The sequence below is a fragment of the Excalfactoria chinensis genome, chromosome 4 (genome assembly GCF_039878825.1).
Source record: "Excalfactoria chinensis isolate bCotChi1 chromosome 4, bCotChi1.hap2, whole genome shotgun sequence".
In the NCBI taxonomy this organism is placed as follows: domain Eukaryota; kingdom Metazoa; phylum Chordata; class Aves; order Galliformes; family Phasianidae; genus Excalfactoria; species Excalfactoria chinensis.
The window spans coordinates 72,185,694-72,204,891 of NC_092828.1; the positions used below are offsets into that span (position 1 = coordinate 72,185,694).

General features: G+C 47.3%; 1 protein-coding gene across 2 annotated transcripts in view; it reads right to left on the minus strand.

The window, feature by feature from the left end:
- The window catches only part of LOC140251365 (synaptotagmin-like protein 2), a 32,516-nt gene extending 14,331 nt beyond the window's left edge, over positions 1-18,185 (minus strand). Inside the window, exons 1-6 of one of the 2 annotated variants that reach the window (XM_072335023.1) lie at positions 18,108-18,185; positions 9,072-9,632; positions 7,047-7,198; positions 1,833-1,926; positions 451-544; positions 190-283 (exon numbers count right to left, since the gene is read on the minus strand). In XM_072335023.1, the coding sequence (XP_072191124.1) occupies positions 190-283; positions 451-544; positions 1,833-1,926; positions 7,047-7,198; positions 9,072-9,172 (535 nt within the window). In that variant the 5' untranslated portion in view covers positions 9,173-9,632; positions 18,108-18,185. Of the gene's footprint in view, positions 1-189; positions 284-450; positions 545-1,832; positions 1,927-7,046; positions 7,199-9,071; positions 9,633-12,240; positions 12,341-18,107 lie in introns of those variants that run through there. The other variant, XM_072335024.1, reaches the window with a different exon arrangement.
- Between the last annotated feature and the right edge of the window lie 1,013 nt (positions 18,186-19,198).

Here is a 19,198-nt window from a genome sequence, read left to right on the forward strand (position 1 = left end):
ATTGAGGAGTTTTTCCTGATTCTTGCTGCCTTGTGCATAATTCATACAAACATTGGCAGCCCATTCTTACAGGTCAAGTTAAGAAAAGCTCTTTGCTATTCATCTGTATGCACAAAAAAAGCAACATGTTTCTTGGTGTTTGACTCTAAACAATGAAAATGTCAGTGGTTCACTGAACAAAAACTTTACCTTTTCTAGACAAATGCAAGCTGTCTGTTGCAGCTGCAGAGGGACTTGCTCCAGTGTCACTCTCCGAGGAAGAAACATCATGTATACTGCATCTCTGAATGGAAAACAAACTCTGTCAACGTATATCACTGGAAAAAAATGCCATTTATTTGAGCACAGATACCAGAGAGGACAGTCTGTGGAACTCCTGGTCAGTAGATACAGACTGTGTGGAGACCCAAGAAATAACAAAACTAAACACAGAATATAGTACTATAGTACCTTGTGTGATGCAGACAGAAGGGCAGAAAGTCTCGGCTTTGGTTTTGGCAAGATTTTATGCTCCTCTGCAGTATCAAGAGCAGGTGTGCTGGATCTATGGAGTAGAAAAACATCTGAGCAAGGAGATCAGTGGTAGGGATGTACTGGATAGGGCATCCTCTGCACAGGCAGTCTGGCAGCCTTCAATACTGATTGAGTTCTGCTCAGCTGCTTTGTCACTTTTGTCTACTGACTCTGCCCAGTATAAGGCTGCCCAGATAAGTGTGGTAGTGCCAAAACAGCCCAAAAGCCTCCCAAGAGGGAGATGCCTTTCAGGCTTGGTGCAGGAAGGAACAGGTCAGGCCTATCCACACACCTCAGGCCAGGCCACAGCACAACTGGATTAATTTAGAAACAGAAACTACAGGAATTATTAAGCCATCAATGTTACTATAGTAGGGGATAAAAATCTTCATACTTGTATCATAACTTAATTACTAAGTGCTTGGTACATCAATAAAATAAACATATATCATGGGCAGTTTGCCTGACTAGTTCTACTGTCTTTGGGAGTTTCTTGTGACAGCTGCCCTCCAGATGGAGAAGAGTGGTCAGGTTGTGCCACTGATGAGATTTCAGATGGGAATGCTTTGCATTTAGGGTTGAATGAGAAAATCAAAGCAACATCTGCAGGACTCCCACAGTAAATCATTAGGACCACTGCCATGCTAATAAGGCACGTTTATTAAACGACACCTATTGTTCAGCTGCAGGAGGTCTGGAAGTGTTTTCAAGGCTCCTATTTAATAATTGCAGCAATTGCCACCTGTGAAGTACGATTCCTCATTCTGCTGACGGAAGAATGCAAACGAAGTGGAAGCAACAATGAATAAAAAAGTGGATGTTTTAATGGCTTCTCCACAGTTCGCAAACATTAAGCGAGGTCACTCATTTGCTTGCTGAAGTTCTTTTATTATGTATTTGTGCACAGTCAGCACAATATGAAATCTACCAAGCCATGATGGGGAGTCTGAGCACTGAACACAGTGGTTGGCACCAGCAGGAAATAAGCAGTTTCCTAAAATAGTTCATTTTGTTAGCATTGCTCCATGGGAAAAATTAAACAAATAAAAATCATAATTACTTTGAAAAACTACCCAGAATATCCTGGCATTAGAGACAGCTTCCATTTTACTGACTCCTTATCAAATCATGCAGGAAAAGACCTTTCTGGCATAAGCATGTTAGTTATTAGGGGAGGATACTCTGACAATTCCTGGAAAAAGGGTTTTAAAAGCGTTCTATATAGCCTATTACTAATGTGGTCTTGGAAGCTCAGTTAAAGAACAGGATTTAATGGGCAGCATTCAGTTTTTGTTAGCAACAAGAGCAGTGGTGGTTACCTCTCCTCTCCTGTGCCAGCAGCATGCTCACTGAAAGTAAGACCTAGGGCATCTTTGCTTTCCAGACTTCTCCCAGCGTGCTCGTTGACCTCATCTGTAATGTTAACAGAGACAATCAAGGAAGTACATGTAATTGAGCTTGCAACAGCATTATGTTTTATCTGAAGACAGCAAAAACTTGTTAAATGAGTCCCATCAGCAGAAACCCTGAGGATTCAGCAGGGGCTGCCCCTGCCAGGGGGAGGGAATGCTCCATGGAAGCATCATCCACGCTGCCCAGAGGCCATGGCACCCATGGCCCCTCATATCTTTGCACCCAAAAAGAGCTGCCTAACGCCTGGTTTGTGCCAGGAGCTGCTGCTTGGCTGGAAACTTTCGCAAGACAAAGCAGTGGCTGTGAATCAAATTAATCCATTCCAGGATTTAAATTCAGCCATTTCCTGTTTTTACTCAGTCATCTGATCTTGGCAAACAAAGGAGGAGGCCAATAGAGTTAATGTGGAGATCCTTGTTATTTTTACTGGCACAAGGCTCAGCTATGTCTTCTGAGCTCTCAAAGACCCTGAATCAAAAACAAAACAATAGAAGACAGTAACCTTTAAAGCAGCCTGCCAAGGTATAAAGTTGCATTAGCCATTTAGCTGGCAAACAGGCTCTTACTACTACACAACCAACAGGATTAAGCTCTCAAGCAGCAATGAAAAGCCAAGCTTACTTTGGTTAAAAACAAACAACAACAAAAAAGACCCTCACCCCACAAAGTCCGTGTATGTTTATTCATTTGCAACTAGATCTAATTTAAAGATTAAATTTACCTGTTACAAAAACTGCTAAATCTCTTGTGGTTATATTTCATTGTATAATAGAAGCAGAGGCTCAAGGGCTCATTGAATGGCTTGGGTTGGAAGGGACCTCAAGGATCATCATGGTCCAATCCCCCAGCTCTAGGCAAGGTTGCCAACCACTAGATCAAGTACTACATCAGGTTGCCCATGGCCCCATCCAACCTGGCCTTGAACACCTCCCAGTAAAGGGCATCCAAAACCTCTCCAGGCAACCTGTTCTAGCACCTCACCATCCTCTCAGTGAAAAACTTCCTTCTAACTTCTAATCTAAATCTTCCCTTCTTTAGTTTAAAATCATTCCACCTTGTCCTATCATTACCCATGTAAAAAATTGTTTTCCCTCCTGTTTACAATCTCCCTTTAAATAATGGAAGGCCGTAATGAGATGACCCTGCAGTCTTCTCTTCACCAGGCAGAACAAGCCCAGTTCCTCCAGCAACTGCCTTTATAGGAGAGGTGCTCCAGCCCTCTGATCATTTTCATGGCCTTCCTCTGGATCCTCTGGATGCAATACTCCAGATAGGGCCTCCTGAGGTCAAAACAGAGAGACAATCACTTCCCTCACCGTGCAGGCCACCCCTTTTCTGATGCAGCCCAGGATACCACTTCTAGCACCTTCTAGGCTGCAAGCACACATTGCTGGCTCATGTTAAGTTTTTCATCCTACTAGGACTCCTAAGTCCTTCTCAGCAGGGATACTCTCAATGGGTTCTTCTTCCAGCCTGTATACATACCTGGGATTACCCCAACACAAGTACAGAATCTAACACTTTGCTTTGTTGAACCTCATTTGGTTTACAAGGGCCAACCTTCCCAGTTTATCAAGGTCCCTCTGGATGTCATCACTTTCTTCTGCCATTAACAACCACAACACTCAGTTTGGTATCATCATCAATCTTGTTGAGGAGGCACTCGATTCCATCACGTATATCATTGATAAAGGTGTTAAAGAACATCAGTCCCAAGACAAACCCATGGGGGACATCACTTGGTTTGTAAGGGACCTTAAAGATCACCACGTTCCATCCCAAGTCTTTTAGTACAGTCACCTATGGATAATGGCAGATCTGGAGATGTAACTCCACTCTCCACTGTTGTGCCTCACTCGGTGACAAGCACCCATGCTCTCCCTCTGCCTACCATGACTGAAAAGACCTGGACAACCAAAGGCTACATTCATTTGTCACATCACTTCCAAAGGTATTGCAACAAATCTGGTTTTCACTTCCCCCCTCAGACTTTCTCAGGCAGATCTCCCACCTCTGAGCTGGCAGAAGCTGGAGGTGTTCACCTCCTCATCACCATCCTTCAAAATGGTTCAGCCACCGGCACAGCTACGCCTGGCTTCTAGAGCCACAAACACAGAGGTCAACAGTACATTATAATCAATCCCAGCTAAGTACCCTTGGTAACTTTAACATCAGACAGAAAAGGAGGCAAATTCCAACAGAACCTAGTAGTGGTCTGACCACTTAAACTTGATTGTACATAAATGTGCATTTATAGAGCCACCTTTAATATTCTAGCTGCTTTACCCACTTCCTATCACTCTAAAACACAGACACGACCTTGGAGAAGGGAGCACTAATGGTGCTGTCAGGACTGATGTGCTTGGGCAGGGGATAACATGGCCTCTCCACCAGACAATAAGTAGCTCTCATCCCCTGCACACAAGCTCAAGGAGAACGTATCACCAAATTCATTCATCTGTGCTGCTCTGAAGACAGTAGATTGAATTCTGAGAGTATCTGTGTACTTTATAGATCTATACTGCTGCTGATTATTACCACCTTCTACTATAATCAATAGCAAAAGTGACAGCCCTTAGGGAGCCACAAAGCCCTTTCTTCTGAAGGTTAAAACCCTCCCTCAAGAAAAGATCACTGGGCCTTTTTCTCAGCAGGCACGAATGTTCGCCTTCCTCAGCCCATTTGCCATGCAGAAGGAATGCCAGCACTGTAACTTGCAATTGCCAGCAAATACTGTGGAGCTTTCCCAGGTAGGAATTTTCTCATTTCATTCCCTAGCATAATCCTCAAATACATAAATAAGGATTAACAGCCCTTAAGTCATGAACACACTACATTTATTTCATTAAATTAAGAGGCACACCTTCATCATCTTGAAAAGATGTCAGAATGGCCAGCAAAGGCCCTTACGTCATCTACTGCAGGTCAGCTACATGCTCAAACCATTCACACAGAGCCTTGTCCAGTTCTGTGATGGGGCAAATGCTGCTCTCACTGAGGCAATATTGTTCATAGCATGTCAGCAAGAGAAGTACTGGCCCTCATGGGTGAAAGGAAGCAAGCCTTGTGGGGTAATCACTCTGGGAGCTGAATGTTTGGAAAGTAACAGCAAGGTGAAAATAGCAGCTGATGAGTCTTGATTCTCAACTGGTGATGCAAAATAGCAGTGGGAAAAGTAAGAGCAAGCAATAATGTCATGTTGTAGCTGTGCTTTCCCATAGTAAGGCTAAAAATTAAAAAGAGAGGGAGAGTGAAGAAAAAGGCGCTATATCTAAGCATAATTGCTACAGTAACATTTGCTTCATCCTTCTCAAAACAGCATTTGTCTAGCGCTGAAAATGAGGAAGAAGTTTATTGTGAGGGTGATGGCACTGGAACAGGCTGCCCAGAGAGGTGGTGGAGTCTCCTCTGCAGATCCACACAGACACTTTCACGTGCAGCCTGCTCTGGGGAACCTGCTTTAGCAAGGGCTTGGGCCAGGTGACCTCCACACAGCCCTTCCAGCCCCTACAGTTCTGTGATTCTGTGAAAATGCAAAAGCAGAAACATAACTTGTATATGAATGCTATTTTAATAAGGTGATGATTTTAGATGATGACCCTAGGCCATGTCTCATACACACATATCAGTGGTAAGAGTTAAATCACAAATGTACACCCTCAAAAAGTAGAGCATGCCCTGCAGAAATGGCCAGGCAAGCCTGCCAAATAGTAAAGGGTTTTTAACATGTTTTAGCATTCTGGAGAGATGTCAAAATAGTAAATTTAATGACATAATGAATCCTCAATACTAACGATAAAAGCAACTTCATATGAAATACGATGGACCAGTTCTGCATCAGTGGTTCCAATGAATCTATGCTAAGCTACAAGAGCTGTGAGGGATGAGCAAAACGCAAAGGGAAATGAGGCTCTCAGTTAATCCTTGGCCACTGTTTAATCTCAAGTATGTGTCTGAATAATGAGGAGCTAAGAAGAGCAAACTAAACTGGGGTTCAGAAAGGGGAGAATATATCACATTAATTAGATCCTGGCCACTGAGGCCCAGCAAACAAAGGAATGACCTATGTTACTGTGGTCCCACAGATACAGCCAAACCAAGAGAAGACAGGTGAACCAAACTAGTAGAGATGGCATTTGAGTTTTGGGCAGATGGAAGACAAGCCTGACCATACCACAAAAGAACAGAGCCCAGTTATAAGGTCCTTGTATTAGGAATGGTGGTAGACTTTGCGAAGAGCTGGCCACCAGGGTTACTGCTTCCTTGGAGCAGCAGAAGCAGCCACCAATTCACCGGCCATGTCTGTGACTACCCACTCTGACAGATAATCAAGGAAGTTGTGTGAGACACCCCAACATCCTGTTGTGGGGCTGGCTGGCCTGTCTTCATGGTGAGGACAAGATATGAATCAGTTCTGCTTCGCACAAGTGTTCAGCACAAAGTGCCAGCATCAGGCTGGTTATATTTGAACTCAAAACACAGTCCTACTCATTTCACACAGGGCTGCTCTCTTCTCACTGTTCTGAGCTGCCAAATCTGATTTGATCCATTGTGCATAAAAATAAATATAAATAAAAAAGCTAGGCTTGGACTGTCACTTCTCTCTCAAGAGAGAGCAAATTTCTGCCAGATGAGAGGCACTTTGCAGAGCTGTGACCAACCTCACTATCCCAGAGGCCTGCCACAACAGCTGGCTGGTGGTTGTTACCAGATGAGACTGGGAAATGGAGGGGTCTTTGACCCACAAATATCAATTTGATGCTAGAAATTGCCCCACATTATCTCCCTCCATCCTTGCTTCTGTGACAAGAAATGATACTAGTGACTTCTGACAAATAAGACATTTTGGAATAAACAAGAAGAAATGGGGAAAAAGCATTTACTGCATATAGCTGGTAAACAACTTTTATCTTGGTCCTCTGCCATGCTGTATTTTTTCCCTTGGGTCCTGGTTTTCATAAACAGATATTTTTTCCAGTACTGAAAGTATGGCACAAAATCTGTTTTTTAAACTGAAGTTTGGTTCCTGAAAGCCTCCCAGTATAGGAAGACCCACATATCTGACCACCTTTTTCTGGTCCATTGGTTTGGTTTCTTAAGACACACATTAACATACTTACTTTCTAGCTTGCCTTTTTTCCTTCTGATTGACGCACGAAGCAGATCCGAACCCTCTAAGTCTTCTTGAAACCGTTTTGCCTTCACTTCTGAAAACCATTCACCTGTCACAAACTTTTTCTTCTTTTCATCCTTGATGGAGCCTTGTATCCGTCTGAAAGTCCAGGAAAATGTTACATGCTTTAAAGATCTCCAAGGTTTCAACTTTCCCTGAGCTACTCTCAGAACAGCGGTACGTACGGTTCCCCTACCTGCTATTACAAAAGATCCTGACATTATTCTCTGCAGTCACAAGGGCCAAACTAACATAAAAATTAGTTGTTTTTATTTATTTTGGAAAAACAAACGGCATCTTGCAAGCCAAGGTTTTATTCCTTAACAAACTAAATCTTCAAAACTGAGTCACCTCATAAGATTTTGTCTATTTTATTTGCAGCCCCAAGGGTTTGGGAAGGGGTGGGACTGTTTATAGGTCCTGCGCTTCTTTTATTTGTCTACTAATCTCTTTATAAACTGCAAAGATCTGCAAACTGTGGAAATAAATGATGCAGTTCAGGATACCAACCTGGCCCTTCAGCATTCTCCTTGGACACTTCTTCTCTTCCTGCTCCTGCTGCCATGCTGATGTTGGCACACAAACAGCTCTCCTTCCTGAGCACAGCTTTTCTTACTGTAACTAGCTTGGGCACACCCATGCCTTGTTTTTGGCACCTAAATCTGTCAAGTGCTCTGTTTGCTAACCTGTATTTTTAACTCTCCTCCATTTTGTTTTTATATGACTGCTTGGTGTAAAAACCTTTGGCTGCCACTGCACTGCCTCCTACAGTTAACACAGCTCAGAGTCCCTGAAGACCTGAGAAGCCATCTGCCCCATCAGGGTGCTGGGCCAGTGGAGATTTAGGCACATATTTTAATCCTATTGACACCAGATCAGTGTAATGCCATTGATTTGGTTTCCCCCAGCAAGCCAGCCGTGGTGGAGCCAAACGTGTTCACATTGGCACTGGAGGTCTCACTGCAGTCAGCTGCACTCATAGCAAGTGGCACTTGGCACTGCCCTCTGGAGGATCTAACCCACCTAGCTCCCAAATGAAAGCCTTTTGTGCAACGCCTCCCAAAGACTGAAGCAAAACTGAAGTCACACAACACTTCCCCCCTAACAAAGCAGAAATTTTACTACGTTTCAGAAAAAAAAAAGGGACAAAAACAGCCAAACAACCAAACAAAAAACCTTAACAAAGAAAAAACATATATTTCTTTCTTAATGCTTCAATTCAGGGAAGAAGCAAGAGCCTACTGCAAGGCTTCTCACTCCCCCTTCAAGCCCAGAGCATCCCTCCAACACAGGGTTTACTCTTTTTCAGGTCACCAAGAAGTCAAAGACATCCTTATCAGGGGTAAGTCAGCACAGTGCCATCCACACCCACTGAACTTATTACTTTACAGCAGTGGAGAATTTGATGCCAGCTTCCCAAGCCTGGAGCACACTGTCAACATGGATGGCATTTAAAAAGTGATGACAGCACCAAGCCAACCAAATTAGCTGACTCCAGCCCTAGGATGATCTGCAAACCTTGGGCAGTTCACAGGGCCTCTCACTGTCCCTCTCTCCGCCTGCATGATGGATGCTGTATGCACATCCACCTTGGAGATGAGAATGTAAAGCCTCATTTAAAAACACTGTGAGAGATTTCTGTGCTACTAGGTGAGGAAAATAAGGCAGCAGATGCTCTTCTGTGCCGATCTCTGCCACTGAGAAATCAGCACCTTCCCCAAAGCAGGAAAGGGCTACTGACTAACTCCAAAGGAGAGACCAGCCCCACAGTCCTGCAGAGCGGGGACAGCAGTGACAGCTGGCGGGCTGAAAAACAGGGCATGCAATGAAAAGATCTTTCATGATCTGGGCATGAAGGGACAGCCTGCACCCCTCCCTGCACACACACACACACACACACACACACACTCCTCTGAAAGATGTAAAAGATACCCCACGTGGGATCTTATGCTATTATTCAGCGCTGCCTCACCTGATGCGATCCCCATCTTTCTTCTTCAGTTCTGCATCTCTCTGCAGAACCTTCATCAGCTTCTCATACTCTTCCTCAGTCAGGAAGCTCAAGTCCAACATGTTCCCTGCAATGTTCTTCAGCAATTCAGGCAGATGAAGCAATGACACACCAGCAACTAATCCAGCTCAGTCCGCTGCAATGCCATGGGCAGCCCCCAGTGTGCCGAGCGAGGTGAGGCTGGAGCAAAAGGTCTTCATTCACAACAGCATGGCTTGAGTGAAAGTTGCGCTAGCATTTGGATCTGCACTTCCAAGCTCTAGGCAGCGCTTCCCTGGCAGAATCTGCTGTTCTGTGTGCCTTCTCCTGCCAGGAAAATACTCTCAGCAAAACGAGGCTCCTTTGCTTTCCTTCAGGCACAGTCGTAGCAATTTGGAAGCCAGCGTCAATCAAACAGGCAAGCACAGCAAGGAGCAAGCTCACCACCTGCCTCGACAGGCACGAAAGCTCAGAGCACCTCCAGCACCTCTGGCATGCACCTCCTTCAGCAGGGAAGTCTGCCTCCGTGGAGTTCAAGCATCCCTGCAAAGAAATAACATCAAGATGCCTTTCTGATAAGTGCGACATATGGTAACTGAATGTGTACGCTGGGGGCTGGTATTTGCTCTTCAGCACAAGTTCCAAAACAAGCTGCCCTACTTTCCTCATCGTCCTACAGCATCTCGCACAGCACTAACCTCTCTAAGACGGGATTTTATTTTAGCTGCTTTCCTGCTAACAGGTAAACAGTTGACTCAGCGTGCCTTAAGCAAGATATGCATATGAATTGCCAAACTGCCTGCTTGTTTTTTATCTCCACTCTCCCATTCCTTATTCCTTCCTGCCCTAAATGAAACAGAAGCAGTCAGCCTTCGTAAAGCAATCAAAAAATGCAATCTGCAGTTATTATTGCTGCATGTTAGGCCACAAAATGCCAGAGGCTGCTAATTTTCTAATATCAGTGCCCTGTGCTGAACTGATATTTGCTATTCAGACAGCACACATGCAGACCACTCAGCATTTCAGCAGAGCCCAGAAACAGCCAGAGGCTGCACAGTGTGAAGGGAAGGTAAATCACATGTCACAGTGCTGCTTTATTCCTTGTCTTTCCTCCTGGCCAACAGGAGGGCAGTAAAGCGCACCTCCAAGGGAGGAAAAGTTCTGCTCGAATCCATGTAAATATTTCCCAGCTCACCAGGTGGGACTTTCCCACTGAGCCAAAGCCCATCTGGTGACTGTGGATTTCATCATCCTTGGGTTTTTCTCCCACAGCCACATCGTTGGTAGCCAGGACACTGCAAATGAACAAACGCCACCTTTCATGGCAAATACAATTTGACAATCATCATGCCCATTCCCTAACCTCAAGGCTTCTATCACTCTCAGTGTGCCTGCTTTATCTGCCCTCAGCCTCCACATTCAGTGTCTCCAGGTCTTGCAGGAGTTCCTCAGAGCTGTGGTTCAGATCATTTCTGTCCCCTCTTCAGCCTGCCTCCACACAACACACCTCTTGGACTGGCACGCCAGGGCCAAGCACAGCAGTTTCAGCTGGAGTTTGCTCACCTGACATCATTTTACAGATTTACATTATTTGACAGCTGACACATCCCCAGTGTCTGGGGATTATTTTATATTCAAAATAGCCTAACATGTAGAAGCACAACAACTGTCAGAACACACACAAAAAGTGAATGAACATCGCCATAAAAACTCTGTGATTATTATAAAATAATGGACAGAAGAAAGCTTAACATGTGTATGTGTATGTCACACTGCAACTAGAACCTTCATCATCTAGGAAACCATCGATATCACTTTATTGAAAACAAGAGCAGTAAAAAAAAAGCTGTTTTTGCTGCTGAAACCTGCATTTCTTCCAGTCCAGCAAGGCGCCGGCACTTTGGTTCTGCTCAACTAACTCTCTTGGGCACTCCCTTACTGCTGGAACTACACGTTTACAGAAGTTTCTGGGACGGATTCTATTGGGGAACCAAACCAACCAAACAAACAGGATCCAGTGACACATTCCTCACAGTATTTGCTCTGCTAGAATTTCTGTTTAACAACCCCATTTCACGCAGGTTGAAATTACTTCAGCACACCTCCTCAGCAGATTTGTATTTATTTATTAGTCCAGGAGTCAACCAGAAAAATAACACTTCTTTGTAAATGGTGCTGCTGCGGCACTGTGATGCCCCGTGCTGGGGAACAGCCCCGAGGTCCTGCCGTGTGTCATGGCACAAAGGCAGGCAAGTGGCTCACTGCACCTCCAGTAACAACTGTGAACCTGAGCAGAGGAGGACATCAGGTGTGGAGCACTTCCATCTAACTGCTTTTTATTCACAAGGAGGTCAACGCATGCCCAGCAGTGTGAGAGCTGTGGGTGTGGAGACAAGTAGAAGCATGACCTGCTTCGGGGCACAACCGCCTGCATCTCCTACTGTGCTGACTTCTCGTTTCTTTTGGCCACCGCACCAAGAATCAGCAGATATTCCAGTGAGCGGAGAATATCAGCGTGCAGTTTAACAACAGAGGAATGGCCACACAGGGCTCAGCTGCAGCCCGTGTCACTGCTCATCCCCTCCAAGGGACTACAGCTTGCAGTTGGGAGAAGACAGCATACAGCCTGCACCAGGCACCCTGCAGGTCACAGCACCCTAAAACTGGAGGAACGTCTGTGTATTTTGCAGATTTCTGTGGTTACTTGCAGAGCTCACATTAATTTCAAGTATTTGTGATATCCTCAGAGCCCCACAAACTCACTATGCCTGAAGTGAAAAAGTATTTACCCTTGTTGCGTTTTGTCCCACCACTTGCTTGCTTCATTTGCTACCCCCAAGCATTTGATTGCAAAAATCCAGCAATGGTTACTCTGCTTCCACCTACTCTGTGCTGCTTCTTTTGCAGACCCGTGTCACTGCCGTGCTTTCTCATCCAGAGGAAAGCAGTTTGATGTTTGTCCTTTCCAGGTGTTAAGCAGCAAGCTTTGATCATTCCTGTCACCCCTCTCTGTGCCTGATTCAGCTTACCACAGAACTGCCCACCAGTATTTATATATAAACATCAGTGAGCTGCCCCAAACTGCACTTTCCTCCCTTAAGCAAGGCATCGAGCAGCAGCGCCAACCCCAAAGGGACAAACAGACACCAACCTTGTTTCAGCAGAGCGCAGTGCGGTCTCACGGGGCGCGTAGCAGCGCTGCAGCACACCAAGTGAAAGCAGCCTGGGCAACGCTTGTTTCCTCACCCCTTGGCAGCTATGCCCACACGTGACCCGAGCTGCCAGGTTCCCCACACGCAGTGCTGCCGCTGCTCAGGACTGCAGGCAGAAGGAGCTGCTCCACCAGGTGCAGCCCTGTGCGCTTTGTAAAACAAACAGTGCCACCGCTCCCAGGTGAGGCTTCTGCAGAGGAGACAGGTAGGTATGAAGGGAGGAACGTTACAGGCCTCTCGCCTGAGTGACTGCTTCCTCTATCCTCAAGTTAGTTTTCTTCTCATTTTACAGAGCAGGGTAACATCCTGGGGAGTTTTGTTCATTTTTCTAGGTAACTCTCTTCCAGTTTTATTGGGTGAAAATTAGATGCTTGCTTAGCCTGGTGGGCACAAAACAGCTCCTTTTGGACAGATGCTGAGAGGGCTGTCTCCATTTTGCTGCATTTCCATTTTATTTCTGGGAGACTTCCCTGAGCTCCAGCACCAAACAGAACTACATCTCTGCTCTTCACCACCAGCCTGGTGCTCAGCTGCCCTCACACCCGCTCTGGTTTATCAGTGCATCCCTCTCAGTCCCCATGCCAAACACTGAGTGCGGGGACATGTGCAGTGTAACATCACTCACTGCAGGCCAAGCAGATCACAGTGACCAGACACTGCTTGCAAGCTAGGACCCTCTTCTGATAATGGAGCATATAACACCCTGATTTCAACAGCTGGGTCAGTGTGGGATTGCGCAGATCCACCTCATCACTGGGCTGCACATAGGTCTGTGTAATAAAGATATGAAAACATCCCTGCCCGTGACACAACAAAACCCGGAACAGATAACACTGATCTCACCAGACTATTCATAGCCCGATGAAAATAGCAGTGAGCAGGAAAGGCTGCTTGCCTCTGTCCATACCTCGTTATCACACATCCTGTTACAATATAAGGAAATAACCTCCTTATGCCTTACAACGTGTGAGGACTTCCCAGTGCCTTTATTTGTTAAGACAGCTCTCGTAGGGCAGGTCAAAGCCAAGAATGGCTTTGCACTAATGATGACAGATGTGATCCTGGCACCACAATCACACCACAGATCCCAGCGTCTGCTGTACTGAACAGAAGCAGAAATATTGAGCACTGAAACTGCTATACCTGTACACAGACATCAACCCTGTTTCATGCTCAGCCCCACACTCCCCCCCCCATCTTACGTCTGGCATCAGCACCAGTATATACACAGTACCACTGCCTCTTGCTTTGCAGTGCACCACTTGCTGCTGGGTCCTTCACAGACCCAGAGTGGTCGTGAGCCAGGAGAACAAATTTAATACAATTGCTTTCTGAAAAGCTTTTCTACTAAACATGCCACAGCTGCACTGCGGGCAGTGATATTTTGTCTGAGCTGTCCCACTGAAAGGACAGGAGAGCTCTGCTGCTCCTACCCAACAAAATCCCAAGCAGCTGAGCGACCTTCAGCTGAGTGACAGCTGATAAGGACTGCCTCCAAACAAAGCAGGCAGTTGTGCAGTCCACGCGTAAATGCATCTGTTACCATCACACAGTCAAGGCTGAATTCTGGCAATACCACACTGGTTTCTTCTTAGCTTTCCCTAAAAAGCAAAATTACTGACGTTCAACTCCCCTCACATTTGACACTGATCTTTCTTCACTCAGCAAAAGCTGCACCCAACACGCTTTGTCACTCCACCCCAGTGCAGTGGGAGGATGACAGCTGTGCCCCAAGCAATGGCTTCTTTCTCCCATTTATATCCCAGGAATAAACATACTGCTCAGTTCATCAAGAGCACAGCCCTGTGTGGTTTCCCCCGCTTTCAGTCATGCCCCAAGATGCGCCCTGGGACAAAGGAACACAGGAATGCATCAGAGCAGTAGGTCTCCAGCCCAACCCCATGAGAGCAGCTGGTAATAGACAATGGAGAGCAACAGTACAATGGCAGGCAGAAGAATTAGTAAAGTCCCCTATTCTGTGCACACGGGGAACACATAATTGAGGAAGTGCTCCACTGACCATGTAAGAAATGAACTCTGTTTATTTGCATTTACCCCTGGGCTTCTGGAGAAAGTATGAGACCACAGCATTACAGAAAGTTCTGTTAAGTTTCCTCCTGAACAACGCCTCGTGAGCGCTTCTGTCCTCTGTGCACCTCTACCCAACCCAACCTAACTGTCTCATGAGTAATCTACCTACCTCCCTCCAGCCAGGAATTGCACGGGTGAAATTTGCATTACACGCAATTTACTTCCTTTTATCCATTTTTAATTAAATGAATCATCCCACCTACGGTAAACAAAGGACTGAGGCTCTTGGTCCTTTGCCATTATTTCAGAGAATCAGCACCATCAGAGGAGAGATATGACTCAGGCTCTGTAAGGTCAATAAAGCCGCTCAGCAGTAATAAACTAGCAATCCAAAGTTTTAGTTTAAATATTTGAGACTTCTGTTTATTTCATAGGTGGGAACTATTTGCAGATCTTGCAGGATGTAATTCTGCACGCTGCTAGAACACAAATAAACAAGCACAGCCCCTGGGACACCCAGCAAACCCCTCACACCTCACAGAACCGGGACTGCCATGTCCGAGCTGTGAGAGGATGCCAACATTTCAGAGGCTTTGCTGTGAGAGCCGCCCAGCCAGACCTGCTCCGTGCAGCCTAACACAGGCTGGGAGCCCTGGCAGAGGCAAGAGGGAAGCACTCACTGTCCTTAAGTACACCTGGCTGTGGGGAGGAGGCAGGGCCTTGTGCTGAGGTTTGTGCTACGCCTGCACTTCCATTCTCAAGACAAAGGAAGTTTCAGAAGAATTTGCAGTTCTTTGATTGTTGGTTTGCAACAACCATCCATTCCCACACCTTCACCGTGAGCTCCCCCACACAACCTCCCATGTTTCTGCTGCTCAGCCATTTCTATCAGAGAAGCACCTCTTGTTCTGTCTTCCTTCCACCAAGGGAGGACAGCATGATATACCGGCTTTGAAGAACCCAGCCCTCCTGCTAGGAGTCTTTATGATATCCAAGTTACTCCTCAAAGCATCTTCTAAGCCATTAATTTGTGATAAATGCTTGAAAAGGCAACAACAACGCAGTATGCAGTAGCTGCAAGAAACCTGAAACAGCTTAAAGCCAGACCCCCACAGGTGGCAGTCACATACAGAGACCAACCAACTCCCTGACCTCATTCGTTACTCATCCTCACAACCTGTATATTGTTAATAGTCAGAAAAGATGGAAAACAAGCTTTGGCCAAGCTCCAACAAACCAAATGCGCAGCTAAAGATGCAGGACAAAAGCAAACACATGTGACAACTTTTGTCTTTTTTTTTTTATTTGACCCTCAAAAATCTTTGCTTTCATTCCACCACGATTTCCCCATGTTTGCTTTCAGTGTGACGCGTCATAAACTGCTGTCCTGACCCTGCCTGTTACGCCCCAGTAACACTGCTCTTGCACTGCCTGCCTGGCACTCAGCAGTGGGTTGGGAAGCACGGCTCAGTAAAAACAGAACTGCACTCCACCACTGTCCATATTTCTGCTGGGGAGGGTTGGTGATTTATCCCTCCCAGCTTCTCCAGCAAGTGGGACTTGGCACCGAGGGCACAGCCTCAGAATCTGAGGCTATTTGCAAACAAACAAAAAGAAAAAACCCAACTATTTCTTTAACATGGCGTGAGCTCAGAAGTCAAACACACACGGAGCCCAATTCCTTTGTACTCCTTTGCCTACTGAGCTCAATGACCTGAGACAAAGTGTGATACTGAAACCCATGGGAAAGCAGGGCTGCTTGTTGAGGAAAGTTTGTATGCAGCAGCATTCTTCTTTCTGTATCAGTGGTGGAATTCTAAGCCTCAGCCATTACTGAAATAACTAAAAAGTGGAATGAAGGTAACTGCGGGGTGCTTCTCATCATGGCTTAAAGTGAGGTACACTCAGAAGGTGCAATTCCCTCCAGCATCTGGGAAAAGGAAAGCTTTGGAAACAGCCTTTCAGGACGTCACTCAGAACAAGAAAAAAAAACCCAAACACCTGATTCTACTGTCGGTGCTCACAGTGATGTGAAAGATCTCCTGTTTATTCACTGCCAGCAAAGGGTGATCCACTGACATGAGGATAGAGAAAAGTTACATGAAGCTCACTGACAGCAGGTGTGACTACAGACAGATGTACTTAACGTAGCACAAATTGCATATGGAAATCTGTCATTTAATGCAGCTCAAGAGAAGTTCAAGTAAATTCAAACAAGAAATCCAGGCAGATTGCACCAATTTAATTAAATCACTAAAAATAAAATCCGCTTCCTATGATCATCTGGTACCATTTTCTTAAACTGATGAGGTGTTTCCGCCAACTGTGCGGCTACATGAGCACCCACACATCTTGCAAGGAGGAGCGGAAGGCAGCTTTCCAGATAAGAGTAACAAGATCACCTGTACTGTCTGAGAAACGCTACCTTGTGTCAAGATGCTCAAGCTCTGTAAGGGTCAGGAATTCTTTTTAACAGCACTGACAGCACTCTACCAACCAAGAAAAACCCCCAGTGCAGCATAAGGCTGCCTGCCCAGAAGCACCCTAGCTCTGACTGCCCCCAGCTCTGCAAGCTACACTGAGCCATGGCCAAGCATCAAGCACACACCTGAGGCACCTGCTGAAAGCAGAGCACGTCCTCTGAGGGAAACCTCAGTGACCTGCTGTCCTGACCCCAGATTCACCTCCCACAAAGATGAAGACTGGGACTACCTGGCTAAAGGTAACTTTGTTTGGATTCAGAAGTCAGTCACTGGCAGCTGCTTCCCAAATTAGGCTGCTGACACCTCCAGGACAGCCCTGCGCTCACTGCATCGTTGTCAAACCACTCACTATAGTTTATTCCCTCTCCTATGCCTCTGAGTGCAGATAACAATACCGATGTCAAAGCACAGTGAGCCTGCCCTACCGTGAATGCTTGGCGCTGGACTTTCCCAGTGCTGCGGGCTCATGAAGAACACCGAGCATTTAATTACACAACAGTGCAGGACAGCAGAAAGTTGGTTTCCCACGTGGAGCGGCTGGGATGTTCTGCCAAGGGAGGGGGGAAGAGACAGAAAGACAGCGGGTAAGGGAGGGGGGAACGCTCGGCCTCACGGAGCCCGGACCGGGACAGGGCCCCTCGCGCCGGGGCTGGGGAGGGCAGACTCACTGCGAGCTGCTGCCAGCAGCCACACGTTGCCACGAAAGGAGAAGGGAACGAAGTAGAAACGGCACGGCGCCCGCAACAACGCCCGGCCCAGCCAGGAGCCGTAGGCAAAGGAAGCAGCTCCCCAGAAACGCAGCCCCCGTGGCTATATCGGCTGTTGGCAACAGCGAGGCGCAAATAAGGAAGTCCGTGGAGCCGGGGCGGAGGAGAGCTGCGGGACACGGACGCAAGAGAAGCGGCTGGGAAGCAGCAGCTCCGCGGGCTCCCACCTGTGGCACACGGCGCCAAGCGGGGGGGCGGCAGCGGCACGCACCACGCAGCGCCCCTGCAAGAGGCTGACTGCGCTCTGGGCTCCGGGAGCGGCCGGGACTTTGCGGGACATCCCCCTAACAGGGACACTCTCCGGCCACCGCCCCCAGGTGCTCCGCGCGCTGCCCCTCCAGCTCCTGACACGCACCGTTCCCGAGGCGGCGGCACGGCCCGAAGCCCCGGCAGCTCGGCGGCACGGCTCGGTGCTCCGCGCAGGCCCCACGAACGCCCCGAGCAGCTGCAGGAACAGCCGCGTTGTGGGAGAATCCCGGGCGCAGCCGGCGGGGAGGGAGCGGGGAAGGCAGCGAGGAGCGGTACCTCAGTCAAGAGACAGCGGCGCGCCTGCACACCGACCTCCGCACCGGGTGGGAGGGGACGCTGCCGGCCTTGTGGGCGGGGCCTCGGGAAGGGGGCGGGGCCACGCGGAGCGCCAAGTGCGTTCACGTGTGCGGTCAGTCCGTGCGAAGCGTTGGTTGCTACGTAAGGTGCGTTACAGGAACCCGGCCTCTGTGCAAAGGGATTCAGCTTTCTTTCTTTTTTTTTTAAGAGTGACCATAAAGTTTCAGGATATGGGAATATTTGTACTGGGGTGTTTGTTTTCCTGCTGTTAACACTGATTACCTGCAATGCCAGCTGTCGTTTAGCAGTCTCAATTAACTGAGATAGGCATAATGGCAGCTGTACGTGTCCTCCATCTCGGGCATGTGGAGCTGTGGTCACCCAGGAGCTCCGGCTGTGGGATTCAGCATCCACAGCTAGAACTGAGATATGATGACAGCACAACTTGGATTTACAGCCTGTATTTTCACATTTTCAGCCTTAAACTTTAACCCTACGGCATTACAGCCTGTGTCCTACAATCGGTATAAAATAACAGCCCTGCAACGTGCAACAAATGAGCAGTTACAGACTTGTAGGGCCTCCAAACATCGCTGCGAGCGTGAATTGCTGGGTGCTGGGGAGTCAGCAAATGCACAGTGAGTGGGAAAAAAACCACAAAGCAATAGTTTCTAAAGGTTTGATTACTGGCCAGCCCTGCTAGGTTATGGCAAAACACGGCACCTTGAGGTGAGTAAATACAGTCACACAGGGACAACTCCACTACAGCCTGTAAAACACAGGGAAAAGACGTTATTACTGCCGCCAGCTGCTCCTGTGCTTTTCTCACTTTCAGTCTTTTACAGTTTTTGAGAGGACAAGTGGCAGAAGCCATGTCAAACACCAGGACCAACCTTGGTGGTTGTCTGGCACTCCCATGCATGGCCCCTGCAGCCTGGGGGTTGTGTTAGGACAGCACTGCCCCAGAGCACAGAGAGCCACCGGGAAAGGAGCGCCCAGCTCTGCAGGTTGGGCTGGGGCTCCTGCTGTGGCCCAGGAGCTCAGCAGGGAGAAGTGAGGATGCAGAGCTC